Source organism: Ursus maritimus, unplaced genomic scaffold (assembly GCF_017311325.1).
Source record: "Ursus maritimus isolate PB19 unplaced genomic scaffold, ASM1731132v1 scaffold_26, whole genome shotgun sequence".
NCBI classification, from domain to species: Eukaryota; Metazoa; Chordata; class Mammalia; order Carnivora; family Ursidae; genus Ursus; species Ursus maritimus.
In genome coordinates this window covers 14109423-14126094 of record NW_024425119.1, presented here as the reverse complement: position 1 = coordinate 14126094, position 16672 = coordinate 14109423, and the positions used below count along the sequence as shown (strand labels likewise).

At 42.4% G+C, this 16672-nt stretch overlaps 2 protein-coding genes across 5 annotated transcripts in view; one reads left to right on the top strand and one right to left on the bottom strand.

The window, feature by feature from the left end:
• Positions 1-1901: 1901 nt before the first annotated feature.
• On the bottom strand, positions 1902-2572 carry LOC103677774 (histone H2A.J). The gene has a single exon (XM_008707027.2). It carries the CDS (start codon positions 2458-2460, stop codon positions 2071-2073), a length of 390 nt encoding a protein of 129 aa, XP_008705249.1. The 5' UTR covers positions 2461-2572; the 3' UTR covers positions 1902-2070.
• Positions 2573-5679: 3107 nt separating this feature from the next.
• The window catches only part of LOC103677773 (histone H4), a 57603-nt gene continuing 46610 nt past the window's right edge, over positions 5680-16672 (top strand). For 2 of the 4 annotated variants that reach the window (XM_008707025.2, XM_008707021.2), the window contains exons 1-3: positions 5680-6385; positions 6914-7034; positions 14175-14315. In XM_008707025.2, coding sequence (XP_008705247.1) covers positions 5956-6267 — 312 coding nt within the window. In that variant the 5' untranslated portion in view covers positions 5680-5955 and the 3' untranslated portion in view covers positions 6268-6385; positions 6914-7034; positions 14175-14315. The remainder of the gene's footprint in view (positions 6386-6913; positions 7035-14174; positions 14316-16672) is intronic. The other 2 variants (XM_008707026.2, XM_008707023.2) reach the window with 1 other exon arrangement.

The window sequence follows — 16672 nt, the reverse complement described above, 5'->3', positions numbered from 1 at the left end:
CTTAAATGTCAAAACCAGCGTTGGATATCTACATTTTACATATATGAATTTTTTTTCCTCCACTGCCTACCATGTACCCAAAGTAGTAATACTGAGAACTATCTTAACAATTGAGCATTAAAAACAAAACAAAACAAAACAAAATCCTGTTAATTATAGTTACCTATACCTTAACCTATAAGGGTAAGCCCATATCTTGTAGGAAATGGAGCTTCTTTTAATTTATTCAGCACCTAATATACGCCTAATGTGTATATAAATGAACAATCTCGGTCCTCAAAATTGGCATTATAACTGTTTTACATATGAAGAAGCCTTTTGTATGGAAGGTGGGAGTGGAGTAAATAGCTGGGGACATCTTGGCACCTGCGGCCCATGGTAGCCTTGGGATCTATTCTCCTTGGGAATTTGGGGGCAATAATCTGCCTCCTAACAGAGGTACGTGCAGCTTGATCTTTGTACACCTCAAAAAGACAACCACGTGGGAGAAGTAAGCCCACCATTCATTGCACAAGCAGCAGAGAGACACAAGTATTAATGGAAGGTGAAGGTGAATCCGTTCTCTGATACTAACTGATTTATTTGTTCATTGTTCTGTCATCAGGTACCAAGAAAAAGAAGTGAGCTCCAAGAGAGTGGAAATCTAGTTGGCCTTATTCACGGCTGTGCTCCCATCATCTGGTATTGAGCATGGCATATTGAAGTGCTCAATAAGTACTGGGGAAGAAATAAAAGTCCGTGTGGGAAAATGGGCCACCCACTACTAAGGACGAAGAAATACCATAATGTTTTTTCAGGAAGACTTCCACTCTGACTCACAGGAAAGATGACTCCAAAGATGTGAAATCTGAACTGGGATCTCTTCTGTGGGCCCTGTGGGCCAGGATGAAGCTTGTGGAAAAGGGTGAAATGGAAGGGTCAGTTAAGGACAGAATAGGATGGCTACTGTTTAACTTTTAAATGTGGATTCCGGATCTGAAATGTGTTACTTCCGGGACTTAAGTCATTTATCCTCACATTTTCTCACATTTCACGTTTATTAAAGCACTGCTGTACAATCGAGCAGTGCGACCCCTATAGGACTGTTGGAATGAGGTCATTACTCCAGGCTAACGGGGGAACGAGCATAAGAGACTTCCAGCAGGGTACTCGTTGTTAGGAAGCAAAATCAAAGTGGTTACATTTCCAGAGGAGTACAATATGATGGAGACAAGACCATCAGGAGGAAATCGTCTTAAAAGCTCCTAAGCATAAGTAACTCATGACTAAAGACACTGCACTGTTATGCAACATGAGTGTCGGGGGAACAAATTTACTCATGACTCATGCTTCTGTATTACACATATTACCGGATGTTCCCTTCATTTTAAAGAAATGTGAACATAAGTGTGTATATAAAAATATCTGATATCCAAAACATGAAAACACAACGGCTATTAGGCTAAGCAAAATCTGTTGACACTGTGTCATCAGAACCACTCTTCCAAGACGGAAAGTTACTCCACCTTTTGAAAAGTATGGCCAGAGAGCCAACTTCCTGCGCGACACCAGCTAGCCCCCACTGCGTCTTCAGAACTGGGTCCTCCTGAACAGCCCAGACAAGACAGGAGAGTGAAGGCCCCGGGAATGAGAGGTAAAAATAATTCCCCTGACGCCCCCGCACCCTACTCTGCTTCTCTTTTGCATTAAGGCGAGGAGGGAGAAAGCCTAATTCTACCCACCTCTAGCCAGTGGGTCCCTGGTGGTCTCCCTCGACCGCCCACAAAACACCTCGAGGGTGCGGACCAAAGTAGTCCACAAAGCAGCAGAAACCAACCCCACAGTACCTGCTCCAGAGGTCTCCTGGCTGCCCCCCGGGTCATCCGGAAGGTCCCCGAGACTACACAGCTCTCTCGACCACACGATTTTCACCGACTTTATTGGCCCCGGACTCGGCGGGCCCCTCGCCACCCACCTCCCCACTAGATCGCGCCAGCCTTCCATGACATCGAGTATGTTGAAAAATACTGCGGGGTGGCTATGAAAAGAGCCTTTGCTGGGGATGCCAGCTCCCCTGTGGTGGCATCAGGGTCACTTGCTCTTCGCCTTCTGACTCTCGGTCTTCTTGGGCAACAGCACGGCCTGGATGTTGGGCAGGACGCCGCCCTGAGCAATGGTGACTTTCCCCAGCAGCTTGTTTAGCTCCTCGTCGTTGCGGATGGCTAGTTGCAGGTGGCGAGGGATTATCCTGGTCTTCTTGTTGTCACGAGCGGCATTGCCAGCCAACTCCAGGATCTCTGCCGTCAGGTACTCCAACACCGCCGCCAGGTACACGGGCGCACCAGCACCTACTCGCTCCGCGTAGTTACCTTTGCGCAGCAGTCTGTGGACTCGGCCCACCGGGAACTGCAGGCCCGCGCGGGAGGACCGAGACTTGGCCTTGGCCCGCACTTTGCCGCCCTGCTTTCCGCGACCAGACATGTTTACCTCTCGCCTAAAACTCCTGCGAGAGGAAAAACCCAGCGACCAGGGTCTGAGTGAGTGGATGTAATGTACCAACACCGGAACTGCCTCTATCACTTTGCTGACACTAGGCAGCACCTCCCCATTGGGCGCAGCAACATCTTCGGCTCTATTGACCAATGACAGGCAGGCTCAGCTCCCAACCAGCGCTCCTGGCAGAGGGACCGCCTTCTCCAGTTCTGGCCAGTCAAAAGAGCAAACTCCTAGCCCTCATTTACATAGCCTCTCATATGAATACCCAGGACCGGACCGCTCCGCGTTTGGGGCCTCCTTTGAATTTATACGCTCCTGAGATTTTGACGTCCAAGTTCGCTCTTAAGAAAAGAACGTTTTAAGAATTAAGGAACCACGGTTAGAAACTGAAAAATCCGGAAGATCTACCCCGTATAAGTACAAAGCACTCAAGCAAGAAATGTTTCAAGCAATTGACGTCGCAGGGTGAGCCCTACGGTACTGCGTCCCACAATGCTGTGCCCCGTAGGTGGATTTTCTCACATTATATAGCATGCTAGCCAGCAGTTATCTGACTCCAGACACCGCGCTTGTGAGCAACAGTACTCCTCTGCCTGCCGTTTCTTTAAACAAGCGCCTTGTCTCCTGCAAACCCAGATGCGCTTGCTGTTACCCAGCAGTGTGGGGAGCTGGCTCCACAAGATGCCTCGGACTGAACTGGCCATCCGCACTTTCTTAACCAGACCAGATGACACTGGACTCCCCGCGCAGTTCTGACGCTCACAGGTTGCCAATCTTTGCTTCTAGCGGCTGTGAAATTCGTGTGCTAGACCAGACGGGAGTGCTTTCTTCACAGACTGCAGAACTAGCTCTCTTAGCCAAAACTTAACATCTCTTGTCTTTGAGTTATGAGCGTGAAAAGAGTATCTGGATTCAAGGGAGAGGCTGCAGGATCAGTCTCTGAGGCACCAAGCCTTGGCTTTGGCTTCCTCCTTATTGATCACCGCGCTGCTGATCATGTTCTCGGAGACTCTGAGCCCAGAGGTAAATACGGTCCCGTAAGACATTTTGGTGGCACTTGGCTGTCCCTTTCCCCAGCCCTCTACTGCCCATGTGAGGCTCAGAGGTCATGAAAAGACTAAAGGAAGAACAGTAGCAACCGTCCTTACCTATTGCAGAGCCATAGCATTTGGAACAAAATAAGTTTTTTTTTAAATTAGAAATTATTTTTTACTAACTCATTGATGTAATTTCACTTGCCTCAACATTTCCCACAATTATACAATTACACTGCTATGTGTTGTATACGCATTATAATAAGCGATATTATAGTATCCGTTTAAAAGTAAAATTTACCCTCCCACCATCCTAATAAAGATTTGATTTCAGTGAAATCACATTTTTAGCAATTTCTGTACATGTCCTTATTGCCTAGAACACTGATTAACCTATATGTAGTAGGAACTCAATAAATGTAGTTGGAGTTAAGAAACAGCATATTGTCATGATTAAGTCAGTCGTCCTGGAGCCAGACTGCCTTGGTCCAAATCCTGGCTCTACCACTTACCAGCTGACTTTGGATAAGCTTTGTGCCTACCCCAAAGTGTTATTTTGAAGATTAAATAGGTTAGTAAGCATCCAAGAACTGCCAAATGAACTAGATAAATGGACATACAAGTCTCTGATGCAGTTATTAACATGTTCCTGATATGAATTTTGTAAATTTTGCTTAAATTTTTGCCTATATCAAGGGAAAGTTTTAACAATTATCGTTATTATTTTGGACACTTTTTCCTTTTATTCTTGTAAGCAAGAAGGATATCTAACTTGAAAAATTTGTTCTAACCTTGATTTTTTAGTCTTAATAAATATAATCACTCAGTTTACCATTATAAGAATCCTGATCTCTTTCAGATCTGATAGACTTCTCTTCTTCCTTGTGAGTCAAAGATGAAAATCATGTAGTACAATATGACTATTCAGGGTTTTTTTGCAGCCATACAAACAATATTCTGAGGGCTCTTTTTTTTTTTAAGAGTTACTTATTTTAGAGAGAAAGAGCACACGTGGGTGCAGAGTAGAAGAGCAGAGGGATGGAGAGGGACAAGCAGATGAGGGAGGGGGTCACGCTGGGTCTCAATCCCAGGACCCTGAGATCATGACCTAGCTGAAATCAAGAGTGGGAGGCTTAACCGATTGAGCAACCCAGGTGCCCCTCTGAGGGCTCTTTTAATTTATCTTTAACAACAAAAGTACTTTCTGTGTTATGCAGATGAGTAAGGATGGGTAAATTATTAGCATTTAGACACATACAAATATTTACTATAAAGCTTTTCCTGGAAAGGCTTATCTTTCAAGAGAAAGAGCACAGTTTACTAAAATATTCCTTCCTCCAGATGTTAAGTGCCTGGGAAAGAGTTATGAATCAAGTTCTAAATACTGCTGCCTTTTATTGCAATAAGCCCTTTTGGGAAGACAAAGAGTCCTGTATCCTAGAGCGATGATACCACTGAACGTTTCATCTTTGTTCAGGGATTCTCTTAAGAAAGGATTGAGAGCCTCCTGAAGGGCGATTTGCAGTACAAATCATCCTTTAAAGCTACCGTCGTGGCATCTATTATTTTAAGAACTTTGTAAGTGGGAGATGTAAGAACCTCAGGTTTGAATGCAGTTAAGAAGAAATTTACGATATTTCAACTAAAAAACCATAGAAATCGTTATTTGGTTGAAAAGCAAAGGTGCGCGGGGTTGAAGGGGCATAGAAATCGTTATTTGGTTGAAAAGCAAAGATGCGTGTGGTTCGAGGGGCGCAGAGCGGTGGCCAGATAATCTGCTAATGGCGCACAAGCCTCTGAAAGGGAAAAGTCTGGGAGAGGGGAGGACGGGGTAAGGTAAGACTTTTTGAAAGAATTTTAATTCTTTCTTTGCGGGGAGTCACGAGAGAAAAGAGCTATTAAAAAATTTCCTCTCCCCCCACTAGTGACTGAAGATCCATACATGAAAAGGTGTAAAACAATTGCTTTGAAATCTAACCAGGTGTTACGCATTTCTGGTTACTATTTATTTTCATATCAGTCCAGGAATGGTATTGTTAATGGAAGCCTTCCTTTCGAAAAATAGAATTCGAGCCGGAGAGATAAGGGGAGGGGGAGATGGGAAAAAGGGAGGGGAGAGAGGAAACGAGCGCCAATAGGATCTGGCTATTTTTATTTAAGCGTTGAGAAAACGCAATATAAATTCCATTGACTCTTTCCTCAATTTTATGGCAAAAATAAAAAAGTTTTCCCAAGAAAGCAAACAACAAAAATCAGTCTTGTTCTGCTTACCGCTCCTTCACTCACTATTGGAGGAAAGACAAAAGTCTCCTGGGCCCTAGAGCTCCGCCCACTTTCTTGAGGTTTTTCAAACAGGTCCGCTACCAAGAAATATAAGCTCTGGTCTACCCTCCCATCGTCGGTAGCTGCTTGCTCTTCGTTTTGGAGCTTTTATTTTCCGGAGAGGATGTCTGGTCGCGGGAAAGGCGGCAAAGGGCTGGGGAAGGGAGGCGCCAAGCGCCACCGGAAGGTCCTCCGGGACAACATCCAGGGCATTACAAAGCCCGCCATCCGCCGGCTCGCCCGCCGAGGTGGTGTCAAGCGCATTTCTGGGCTCATTTATGAAGAGACCCGGGGAGTGCTGAAAGTTTTTCTGGAAAACGTGATCCGCGATGCGGTGACTTACACGGAGCATGCCAAGCGGAAGACGGTCACCGCCATGGACGTGGTTTACGCGCTGAAACGCCAGGGCCGCACCTTGTACGGCTTCGGCGGCTGAGCAGTCCTTGCGGCTTCTCTTCAAACCCCTAAAGGCCCTTTTAAGGGCCCCCAGAACGTCAGGAAAAGAGCCAACACTTCGTATTTGCTGTGTGAATGTGGGACCTAGGTGCAGATAGGTGGGTCAGATGAGGCCCTTCCTTGTGCCGTGGAAGTCCCTGCCCGGGCGGGTGGTGCGGGCCGCGGGCGGAGGGCTTGGGAATGAGGGGGAGATTTGAGCCGTGGGGCTCGGAACAGGAACCCAGTGCCGCTCCCGTGGGACGTAGTCTGGAGAGTGAGGTGCCAGGTAGGGACCTCGTCCCAATGTGCACAGGCTGACTGGGCTCCTGTCTAGAATTTGGGTTCAATTTGGGGTAAGGAGGTATCCACGCATAAAACTGGTTATAAGTAGCGAATGATTTCTAAGCCCCGGAGGGCTCTAGCCCTGAACCAATATAAAGAAGCTGCTATGCAAATTAGGGCTAGCTGATGTTGCCTCCGATTGGATCGGAGGGTCGCGCGTCAGAGGGGGCGGCTCCCCGCCGTAGACCGGCCCCCCTTAGAACGCGGGAATGGGATGGCGCGAAAGTGCCAAGTGCTGCCCTAGTGTGGCGCTCTGGAGTGCTGCTGGGTGTGACTATTTTGTTTCTTTGCTGACGTCTGAATAGGAGGTGACCAAGTTCAGACGCCGAATGAAGGAGGCAAAGCGTGGGCGAAGTCGAAGGCGGGGCCTAGCTCGCGGCCGCTGCCCTACCTGGGACGAGCTGCACAGTTTGCTGCACCGAGCGGGTGAGCGTCCCGGCCCGAGTACCCGGCGTCGGTGTTCGAACCCCTGACCACGGAGATGCAGGAGTTAGCCCGCAGTGCGGCCAGGGGCGCGGGGCAGCATCCTGCTTCTGCTCTGGAGACGGTGTCGTGTGACCCGGTCGCAGCCGGGAGATGAGCCCTAGCTTTCTAGTAAAGGCCCTTTTCTGAGCTGCCCGTGGGGCTGTAGGAGAGAAATGAGTGGAAAGCCGCGCGTTCTAATAAATTCGGCGAAAATGGCGTGGGCGAGAGAGCTGTGTAGTCGCGGGTCCTACCCAGTGATTCCCCGCTGCGGCCTGAAAACCCGGAGCAAGGGGCGGCCAGTTGGAGGGCACTTTGCCCAGGCGGCTGCAGGGGCCGGACACAGGGGGACCCGCCCGGTGCGGGCCGGCAGGGGCCGCCAGTGGGGCGAGGCGGGAACCGAGCTCAGTTTGAAACATTTCTAGTATTCCCTCAGCGGAGGCTGGCATTATACCGTTTATTGGGGGTCGGGCACTTTGGAACACTTTGTGTTCCATTACTGCGTTTGATTCTCCAGCAAATTTATGAAGTATTTGTTATTACTATTTTGCAGAGGAGGTTTCTGCAAAATGAGGTTACCATTACTGATAATGGGGTGTTAGAACTGGAGGCAGGATTTGATCCCAGCCCTGTTGGATCCCGCACCCATTGACCTTAACCCTTAACATGACACTGCTTCTGCCATGGACCCCTCTTGGCCTTATTTGCTGATATTTTACTTCTAAGTACTTTCCACTGTTCCATAAAGACTGAAGTGTGTTCCTGATTCTGGTATTAATTAAATTTCTAGGGCACTGAGACAATCCCAGAAGCTTTCTTTAATCCAAGTGAAAAGACAGTTACTTGAAACAGCAAAGTCCGGCACACTTTTGTGCCTATTTATTGAGTGTGAATGAGTGAATTTGAGTAGATGGATAGGTGGATAATGTACCTATTAAATCTCCAATTTAACATGAATCAAATTATTAAGGGGCGCCTGGGTGTCTCAGTGGGTTAAGGGTCTTCCTTCAGCTCAGGTTATGATCTCGGGGTCCTGGGATTGAGCCCCGCATCCAGCTCCCTGCCCAACCGGGGAGTCTGCTTCTCCCTGTCCCTCTGCCCTCCTCCCGGCTCGCTTATGCTCTCTTTCTCTCTCTCTCAAATAAATAAATAAATAAAATCTTATAAAAAAATTATTAAGGATGAAGATGAGGACCCCAAAGAGCATGGAAATAAGTATTTGTTTGGCAATTCAATATATCTATTCCTTAAGTATTTAACTTACCAGGAATTGGTTGTTTTATATATTTTTTTGCTTATATTTTTGATGATGGCCTCAATTCTTCCTAGCTACATAATACAAATTATATCCTCCCTGTAACATAGCTATTTTTGTTCATGTTTCATGCTGTTTATAAGATATAACCAAATTATTTGAGCACAGGAAATCTTCATATTTGTCTGTGTAAGTCTCATGGTAGTAGTTCCCAGCCCTCAAGTAATCATGTTTTCCAAACCTAAACTGGGTCACATGATTGAGAACACAATAGGGTATCTGAAATTGGAACTGAGAGTTTTCTGAAGTTGACTAATAAAATGCCTTACTACAAATGTTTGTTAAAGAAAGAATTTAAAGCTTCTCTGTAATGCCTCTCTTTTAACCATGTGAATGGAATGCTTTTGAAATTAGCAAAGTCATCTCTTCTGATTTTTGAAAATTTAATGCCCCATTTGTTCCAACTACTTTTAACTTTTGAAGATTCAGAGATAAGGAAGCACAGTCTCTGCTATCAAGAAGCTTCTGTTTTCCAGTAGAGAGGAAGGAGAAAGACATCTGGGTCGTTGTACACATGTGGCTTACTCTAATAGAGTGCTATGAATTGAGTGCTGTTGGTGTACAGAACAAATTTTGTCAGCTTTGGGCTATCTTCAAAGAGTAGATGGTATTTGTTCTGAGCTGAAGGTTCATTGGAGAAGGGGAAGGCCACAGCAAGCTTAGGGAGCAAACATCATGAACAAATGCCACAGTAGTTTCCAGGCATGGTGTATTGGGGAACCTTCTAATGTTGGATAATTTGTCCTGTGGTCCAAGAATAATGCAATGGACTAGGTCAACAGTTGGATAAAAATTGAAGCCAAGTCCAAACAAACCAATAGAAAAGTGGACAAAAGACAGTGGAGCAACATGGCCAATCAGTACAGAAAGAGTTGTTCAGCTTGATTAGTCCTTCAGGGAATTGCAAACCAAGGCCACAACGAAATGTAATTTTGCACTCAGTAGATTGGTAAAAACATAAAAGTGACCATAGCAAATGCTGCACAAAGTCTCTTATATTGCTAGTAAGAATACACATTCAACTATTTTTGAAGCAAAAAGGTTGTCATTATCTTGTAAACTTAAAGATAGATTCGCATATATGCTTCTCAGCAGTTCCAGTCCTGGGTGTTTACCTAAGGGAGATACTGCACGCATATATGAGGACACACGTTCACTAAAATTTACCTTAGAGGGGCGCCTGGGTGGCACAGCGGTTAAGTGTCTGCCTTCAGCTCAGGGCGTGATCCCGGCGTTATGGGATCAAACCCCACATCAGGCTCCTCCGCTATGAGCCTGCTTCTTCCTCTCCCACTCCCCCTGCTTGTGTTCCCTCTCTTGCTGGCTGTCTTTATCTCTGTCGAATAAATAAATAAAATCTTTTAAAAAAATAAAAAATAAATAAAATTTACCTTAGAACTGTTCAAAGTAGCTGGGCACCTGGGTGGCTCAGATAGTTAAGCTAATCTGCCTTCAGCTCAGGTCATGATCTCCAGGCCCTGGGATGGAGCCCCACATCAGGCTCCTGGCTCAGTGGGGAGTCTGCATCTCCCTCTTCCTCTCCCTCTCGCCCTTGCTCGTTCTCTCTCTCTCTCTCTCAAAATGAATAAAAAAAATCTTAAAAAAAAAAGACCTGTTCAAAGTACAAAGAAGCCAAATGCATATTGACAAGTGAGTGGATGTATAAATGATAGTGAGATAGAATTTGGCAATCAGAATGAACTGATAAATACAATATGAGCTCAGGGTGGTCCACATCCGGTGGTTTGTTCTTTTGCTGACACACATGAAAACTTGATCTTCTTTTGGCAGATTTTTATTCTGAACAAATGCATGATTGATTATCATGTGTGGGAGTCCTGAGGAACTAATGTAGCATGCTGCCCTCCAAAGAAAATTGGCATTTGCTTCGCCTTTGGGCCAGATGTATCTATCAATTTCTGACCCCTTTAGTCCCCACCTTTGCGTATCTCACCTTGACGGGAGAGTCTCAGATTCTACTTTATAGGAGGCCCAAGACTTATTCTTTACAGTCCTAGATTTTATGCTTGCTTATCCCTCACTTTCAGTTGTAATTTCACTGTCTATTTTTTATTTTTTGCCCTTTGAAGGTTTTCCTTATTTTCCTGTGACCCCTGTAACGCAGCATTTGTGCTAGAATGTTCCTTCAGACTATGTAGTTTGCCAAACTGTTGACAGTGGATTTCGCTAACTATAACGTTTTATTATGTCTTCCCTTACTATTTTCTGAACTCCTTGAAAGCAGGCATCACTCAGATCTATACCCTAGAACAGCTCTGATCTAGAATTTTGAATATACACAGGCACTTGTTAATGTTTTGGGAAAATTGTCTATTTATGTATTTGATAATATGGTAACAAAATAAATTGAGTTGTTTTCCAAACATTTCTATTTTCTGAAAAGATTCTATACTCTGACAGTTATCTGATCCTTGAATTTATTAGTAAACTATTTGCCTTGAAGTCCTGCCCTGGAAGTTGTGTTTTGATTATATTTTCAGATTTTTTCACCATTTTTATTTTTGTCTGTTTAGACTCTCTATTTTTTCTTGAGTTCAATTTGGTATTATGTTTTCCTGTAAAGCTATATATTTTTTTTAAATTAGAACAAACTTATATGCATATCATATATTCTACTATTAAAAACATTGTCTGTCTTCCTCATTTTGAATTTTGTGTTATCCTTCTTCTAGTTATATATTTCAGAAGTCTGGCATATATTAGCTTTTCAAAGAAAAAAATTACTCAATTTATCCTTTTAAAAACTTGAAATTTTTTGTATTATTTCTTAACCCTGTAATTTCCTTGATACATTTTTTTTAACCATTTCTCCAAAACCTATTATCCCTATTTCATTTTAGGTTCTTTATTTTCTAAATAAAGATATAACTTATGATTCTGGATTTATTTCTGTTACAGCTTTGTTTGCATCTCAAACTTTTGAAATGTTATAGTGTGTTTTATTTTTTCCTAAGTGTTTCATAATTTTATTTTTATTTCATCTCAAATTAACCCAATTATAAAAGGGGTTAGAAATTTAGGTAGTTGGAATGTTTTCCTATTTTAGTTCTCGATATTAATTTCTATTTAGAAATTCGAGCTAGAGAGTGTGACCTCTGCTATTTCTTTTTGGAAATTATCAGTTTTATTTGTGACCAATTTTTGAAAATATTGTATGGGTCCTGGACAAGGAGGCATTGTATATGTTTTAAAATATGACATTCAATTTATAGCTATTTGTTCAACTTTTTAAAAAAAGATTTTATGTATTTATTTGAGAGAGAGAGTGAGCAAGAGAGAGCATGAGCAGGGGGAGGGTCAGAGAGAGAAGCAGACTCCCCGCTGAGCAGGGAGCCAGATGCAGGACTCCATCCTAGGACTCTGAAATCATGAGCCGAGCCGAAAGCAGAGGCTTAACCCACTGAGCCACCCAGGCACCCCTGTTCAACATTGTTAATTATTAATTATATTCTGAAAATACAACCTGGATCTCTGTTTTTGTCTACTCAGTATATGTTGTGCCTGATGGTATTGTCTTGCCTCCTGCTATATTTTTGTTTCTGTCAATTTATCCTCATTTTAAATAATATTTATTTTATATAATTTGGTCATGTGTGATTTGGTATTTTTGGTATTTATCAATGTGAATAACTATTTTTGACCTTTTTTTTTTGGTCCCTTAGGTATCAATAAGTTGAATTCTAATTAGTTAAATTTTTTTTTAACCTTATCTCAAGTGCTGTTTGGCACCTGCAACCCTTAATACATTGATTATCTAATTAAAATCTTTATCTTACCCCCCCCATTTTAACTATTTTGATTATTTGAGATAATGCATAAAATATGTATACCTGTATTTCAGGGGCAATAAAATTGTAAGAACAATTTGATGTTATACAAACAACATTAGAAAAATAAATTTAAATTATTTGATATGGAGTTTAGTTAGCCATTGCACAGCTTATTTCTCCTACCCAGGATGCGTTAACTTTTTCAAGATAATTCTATAAAGAATCATTTGGGGGGCCACCTGGGTGGCTTAGTCAGTTAGGTGTCCGACTCTTGATCTCAGCTCAGGTCTTGATCTCAGGGTTGTGAATTCAAGTCCCACATTGGGCTCCACGCTGGGCGTGGAGCCTACTTAAAAAAAAAAAAATAAACAGGGGCACCTGGGTGGCACAGCGGTTAAGCGTCTGCCTTCGGCTCAGGGCGTGATCCTGGCGTTCTGGGATCGAGCCCCACATCAGGCTCCTCTGCTGGAAGCCTGCTTCTTCCTCTCCCACTCCCCCTGCTTGTGTTCCCTCTCTTGCTGGCTGTCTCTATCTCTGTCGAATGGATAAATAAAATCTTTTAAAAAAATAAAAATAAAAAAATAAACAGCTAAGCAGCTGCCTTTGGTTCAGGTCATGATCCTGGGGTCCTGAGATTGAGTCCCACATTGGGCTCCTTGCTTAGTGAGGAACCTGCTTTTCCCTCTGCCTGCTGCTCCCTCTACTTGTGCTCTCTCTCTCTCTCTGATAAATAAATAAATAAAGTCTTTAAAAAAAAATCATTCAGCTAAGTTTTTCATTACTTCATGGAGTCTTTAGTTTACATTAGAGTATTGGCTATATGAGACACCTGGGATGGGGCAGCCTATAAAATCTGCAACCAGAGTTTCCCAGATTTAATCTAGTACATAGTAAGCACTCAGTAAGTAATCATTGAAGTAATGAATATGTGAAAAGGGATAATAGAGGAATATTTTCATTTATTGTCAAAGATTAAATCAATCATAGATAAAGGGAATTTGAGTTATTGTTTTTCTTATCCTAATTAAGATTTATATCTGTAGCTTATAAGGCATCCTACCTCTTGTCTTGCTCAGGGATACTTGATACTTGAACAAAAAATAGGATTCTGTTAGTAAGAAAGCGTATTGAGGGGCGCCTGGGTGGCTCAGTCAGTTGAGCATCTGATTCTTGATTTCAGTTCAGGTCATGATCTCAGGGTCGTGAGATCGAGTCCCACGTCGGCCTCCGCACTGGGTATGGAGCCTGCTTAAAATTCTCTCTCTCCCTCTCCCTCCGCAGGCACTCTCCCCCACCCCCAACCCCTGCTCCTGCTCACACGTACTTGTGCACGCACACTCTCTCTAAATAGAGAGAGATAGAGAGAGGAAGGAAGGAAGGAAGGAAGGAAGGAAGGAAGGAAGGAAGGGAGGAAGAGTATTGTGAGCATGTGCCATGTGCTTTGAATTTACAATATTCATTACCTTCTCAGTAAAATAAAGGAGAGGGGAATGAAGAACATATATATGCAATAATTAAAGCAGCACAAGAAGCAAAGTGGCCTCACAGAGAGACTAATTAATTTAAATATAATTTATATTGATTTAGTTCCTTATAATAAGAAAAACAAGCTGCTTAAATGGACACAGGTTTGTCTTGACTATTCTATACGAAATTCTTCCTAGTACAACTGTTAAAGGTTGTTTTCCTTTGACAACCCTGCATTGTGACCTTCAACTGAAAGTTATAGTAGCTTTTATTGTTCATTTAATATACAGAACATTTATGTGTGGGAGAAATGAAATTTCCTAACTTGAAATTGCAAAAAGATCTGTTAGATGGAAAATCATAAATCTTTGGGAGTAGTTTTTCTCCATCCAGATTTCATGAATTGAAGAGAACCGAGGCAGATTTAAACTTTTGTTTTAAGACCAGATATAGTTTTACCTCACGGATAGTTTCAAAGAAGTATTAGTACAGACCTCAACTTAAGTTTGCTCTGACTTTTATCTTTCATAGGACAATGAACTTGCTCAACTACCTGGAAACAGGTAACATGTATCGTTAGGTTCCAGCAACCTCGAAATCTTTAACTGAAGGAGCTTGGCCAACCTTCTCATTTCAATTTGGAACATTTGTGGAATACCTATGAAGTTCCAGGTAACGAGCTAGATGCTGGGAATACATGTATGCTCCCCATTCTCTAGAGATTCCCCATTCTCTAGGGATTCACTGCAATACTGTCCATCCATTCATTGAGTAAATATATACCAAGTTTTTAATCTGGGCCAGACTACATTAGGCATAAGAGAAATAACGATGCACAGTGGTGAACAAAACAAATGTTGGCTGCCTTCACAGAATATATGGCTAGTGGGAGATACAAACAAGTAAGTCAGTAAATATAGTGCAATGTGTCAAATAGTATGAAGAGGAGAAACAATGTCATGGGGCCATAAAGAAGGGCCACCTGACTAAGGGTATTAGCTCTGACTGGTTACCCTGGTTAATAGAAAATATACTACTGTATACAATACCATTAAACAATGGTGAGGTTGGCTTAATTTCAAAAGATAAACCACAGACCGATTATATTAGAGGATGGGGGGAGAAGTTGCCAAGTTGGACGACACAAAAATGAGAGTATGGATTAGGAGGAGGTCGACAAACTCCCTACGAGTTTTATTATTACTGCTTATCATCCTTCAGACATTGGTAGATAGTAATATCCTATTTGTAGTTGTGAAAATGAAAAACTGAAGTGTCAGTGATTTATCGGTATGTTCAAGAACCACCCAGAAAGTCACCGGCAAGAGTGGAGTCCCATGACAACTATTGTAGAGCTCTCCCAGCAGTATTCTGCTTACGGTTTCAAATGTCCACTTTCATGTGATAAATGCATCAGGGATAACAGGAAGTATTTACAACTCAACTCCCCCAGATAGCAACTCCTACTTCCTTTACAATTTGTTCTAATAGTTTCACAGAAGGATAATTATTATGCATTTGCCTGGGCAGATAAGATCAAATGACCGGAACATGTTTCCTTCCAGAACGATGTTGATTGGAGAATGTTTGTGATGAAAGTTCTCCAAAGCTCTGGTACTTTAGGCAATCTGCATAGTATTTCAGAGTGTTTGCTGTCTGTTAGTTTATTTATTTGTTTGTTTTTAATGTCCTAGACGTTAAGTTCCACCAGGACAAGGATGACCTTACTTTGTTTCCCCTTTATACTGAATGCCTAGCTGAGTGGACGGTACAGAGCAGATGTTCAATCAACTTTGTCCAGTGATTACAGTCTTTGAACTATTGCCTGAAAATGCGTCAGGTTTGCTTTATCAGACTAGGTATCCGGGAAACATAGTAAATAAACCCCTGCTATATTTATTATACTTGCAAGTGGAAAAATTCACAGGTACATGTAAGAATGCGTTAGCTGGTATTTAACTAGAAAGGAAAGAACACTTTGCTAAATATGTCTTTAAATACTGAGTCAAAGATGAATTTGCAGAGAACCTAGAAGGAAAAATGTATTTTATTCATGACATGAACAGTTATAATTGAAATTTTACATAACATTACTGTGCAATACTAAATGTATATAAAAAGTTGAGGAGTATTGCCTTCAACAAGTATTTATATAGAACAAAATAATGTATCTATAATAAAAGCCATATGGAGGGGCGCCTGGGTAGCGCAGTCGTTAAGCGTCTGCCTTCGGCTCGGGGCGTGATCCTGGCGTTCCGGGATCGAGTCCCACATCGGGCTCCTCGGCTGGGAGCCTGCTTCTTCCTGTCCCTCTCCCCTGCTGTGTTCCCTCTCTCGCTGGCTGTCTCTCTGTCACATAAATAAACAAAATCTTTAAAAAAAAAAAGCCATATGGATTTTCAGATTTCTTTATGAAAAACACTTTCTTAAAAATGTGTACACTGCTTTCCCTAATAGTATCTTGGAGCCCGGATAATAATTTCTATGTATTTGTTTGACCATGTTCATAATATTAATTAGGATGTACACTTAAGTAGCACCTTATACATTTCAAAAAGCTTACATATAGGGAGGCAACTTGATATAGTAGGAAAAACTCTGGGCGGGAAATTGAGTCTTAGATGGTAATCATAGTTTTGTTGCCAGATATCAGTGTGACCTTTAATTATTTGGCTGCTCAAGGCTTTTGTCTTCTCTTATGCAGGAGTAGTACTCAGACACATGAGTGTGGAGACAAACCAATTGTTTGTGCCCAGTGTCCGTTCTGATCGGTCAATGACTTTATCATAACCATTTGTTAAATATTTTCAATATCACTCAATTATTTCTAAGGTCTCTTTTTTTGACCTGGAAACCTATTATTTTTCATGCATCTTAGGTTACCAACCCCAGAGCTATTATTGCTATAGATAGTATTTTACATTCAGAAACATTTATTTCCAGGTCTTTTATTCATAAGCACAAACAAGTAAGCACAAATATGTGTATAAGTAAGAATTTCAAAGTGGGATATAAAACTGCATATAGCA